At 33.2% G+C, this 1,909-nt stretch overlaps 1 protein-coding gene across 1 annotated transcript in view; it reads right to left on the bottom strand.

The window, feature by feature from the left end:
* IFT140 (intraflagellar transport 140) overlaps positions 1-1,909 on the bottom strand; it is a 69,831-nt gene that overhangs the window by 44,666 nt on the left and 23,256 nt on the right. Inside the window, exon 17 of the mRNA XM_038186737.2 lies at positions 277-470. Coding sequence (XP_038042665.2) covers positions 277-470 — 194 coding nt within the window. The remainder of the gene's footprint in view (positions 1-276; positions 471-1,909) is intronic.

Genomic DNA, 1,909 nt, shown 5'->3' with positions numbered 1-1,909 from the left:
TCTTCTAGTGATAATGTGGGATTTTTTTCTAGACACATTATAATATTATTCATTCTCCCCATTTAGTAAAAAAGGATCAATACAGTTTACAATGTGTTGTAGACAAAGAATGAGTATACAGTAAATGCATCTAAGATAAAGATATTTCATCTTTCTGAAAATGAAAGAGAAAGTGAAATCAAATAAACAGTTTAAATCAAGAGGATCAGAATTTCATACAAATGTAATGAAAATAAGCTGTACTCATAAATAAATGCATACAAATGCATACGGTACCTTTTTATCAGCTTGATGGATTTGAAGGCCTCATCCATGTCTCCAGCAGTCAGATAGAAGCTGAAGTTCAGCATGGCATCCTGAGTAGTCTTATCACAGTCTCCTAATCCAATAAAATCTCTCATGGGTCTTCTGGCAGCCATCTGCAAGACCTTTATTGAGCCTGACTCTTGTCCTTTCTCAGTTTCTCCTGGCTAAAACAAGCACATTATCATTTAGGTATCAAGTATGAGAAATTTTAATCCTTTATATATCTGAATAATATTAATTACATGATTTCCACTACAATCTAAGTTTTCTGTCCCTACAGAACCATGGTCAGTCACAGCTATAATCATTATGTTCCAGAACTTCCTAAAAAATGTCCCAGAATATGGCATGTCACAGAATAGATCAGTATATCGTGAGTCATAACAAAAAGTCACAATACTTCAGTGGTAAATAGTTTAGAGCTTTGTAAAATAGCACAGAAGAAACAGCCATGATTATAACAACTAATACTATAATAGAAAATACTATTTTTAAGTTGCCAGATTTCTGAAGATTTCAGACAAAATTCTTTGGGGTTAGCTTTTTTCTCAAAAATGAGTGTGCTGTTCTGAAAGTTAACAATACAGACCCAGTTCTTTTATTCTTGCCATCATGTAAAGCTTACAAATACTAAACCTCAGATTCAAAGCGTTCTCCAGACAACAGGCAGTTCAGGAGCCTCTAAAGCTTCAATAATACTTTCAAGTCATTGAAAGCCAGCCCAAAGCAATTTGAGTTTTATTCTTTGTCTGAATAATGGTTAAGTCAATCATCAATATCGAATAATCTATCTTGAATATAACAAAGAAGCTTTCACAAACCAGAGAGTGGAAGATTATAATATCAGTCACAAAGGACACCAAATTTCACATATACTCTATACCAACCTTATAGTTAGACAGATGAGAAAACTAAGTATGAGAGTTACAGAAGCTAATATGAAAATACTATTTTTTGAAAGTAATAGATTCAGTAAGAGACAAACCAAAAGCTCATATAGGTTTGACTACAGTCTGGGGAATTACTGGAACCAGGACAGAGAAGACATAATAATAAATGGAAACCCTTGAATGAAACTCAGTCAAGATAGATTTGTTGTATCAACTGGATTTGTTATATTTATAGCAAACTACTCATATCCTGAGACATGTTTCCAAAATGAATTACTATGTGACAATTAATTTAGACACTAAGATACAGTAATCCTACTGAAGGAAGAAAATGGAAATGAGAAAAGCAAAGAATGAAGAGGAGCAGAATAATGCAGTTACAGATACTTACAGGTTTATATGCAAATCCCCTCCGAAAAAATAACTAATGGCAGCAATAATCCACAGAGAGGAAAACAAAGAGATGCAGTATCAAAGTAAAACAGCATGAGACATGATGGGGAAAGCGTTAAAAGATTAGAAAATGCAGCAGATCTTTGACCTTTTAAATTGATGGAAAATGGAAGGTAAAAGATGGCAGCTCTAAAAGCTATATCTGGACAGAAAAAGTACAACTGCCTGTTCTTTGGAAGGGGCTAAACTGTAAAGTGCTGCTCTGAATTTAAATACATTTAAATGTTTAAAAAATGTAGATAAATTCTCCTTGTTTAACA

Source organism: Anas platyrhynchos, chromosome 15, assembly GCF_047663525.1.
Source record: "Anas platyrhynchos isolate ZD024472 breed Pekin duck chromosome 15, IASCAAS_PekinDuck_T2T, whole genome shotgun sequence".
NCBI lineage: Eukaryota > Metazoa > Chordata > Aves > Anseriformes > Anatidae > Anas > Anas platyrhynchos.
This window is presented reverse-complemented; position numbering and strand designations above follow the sequence as displayed.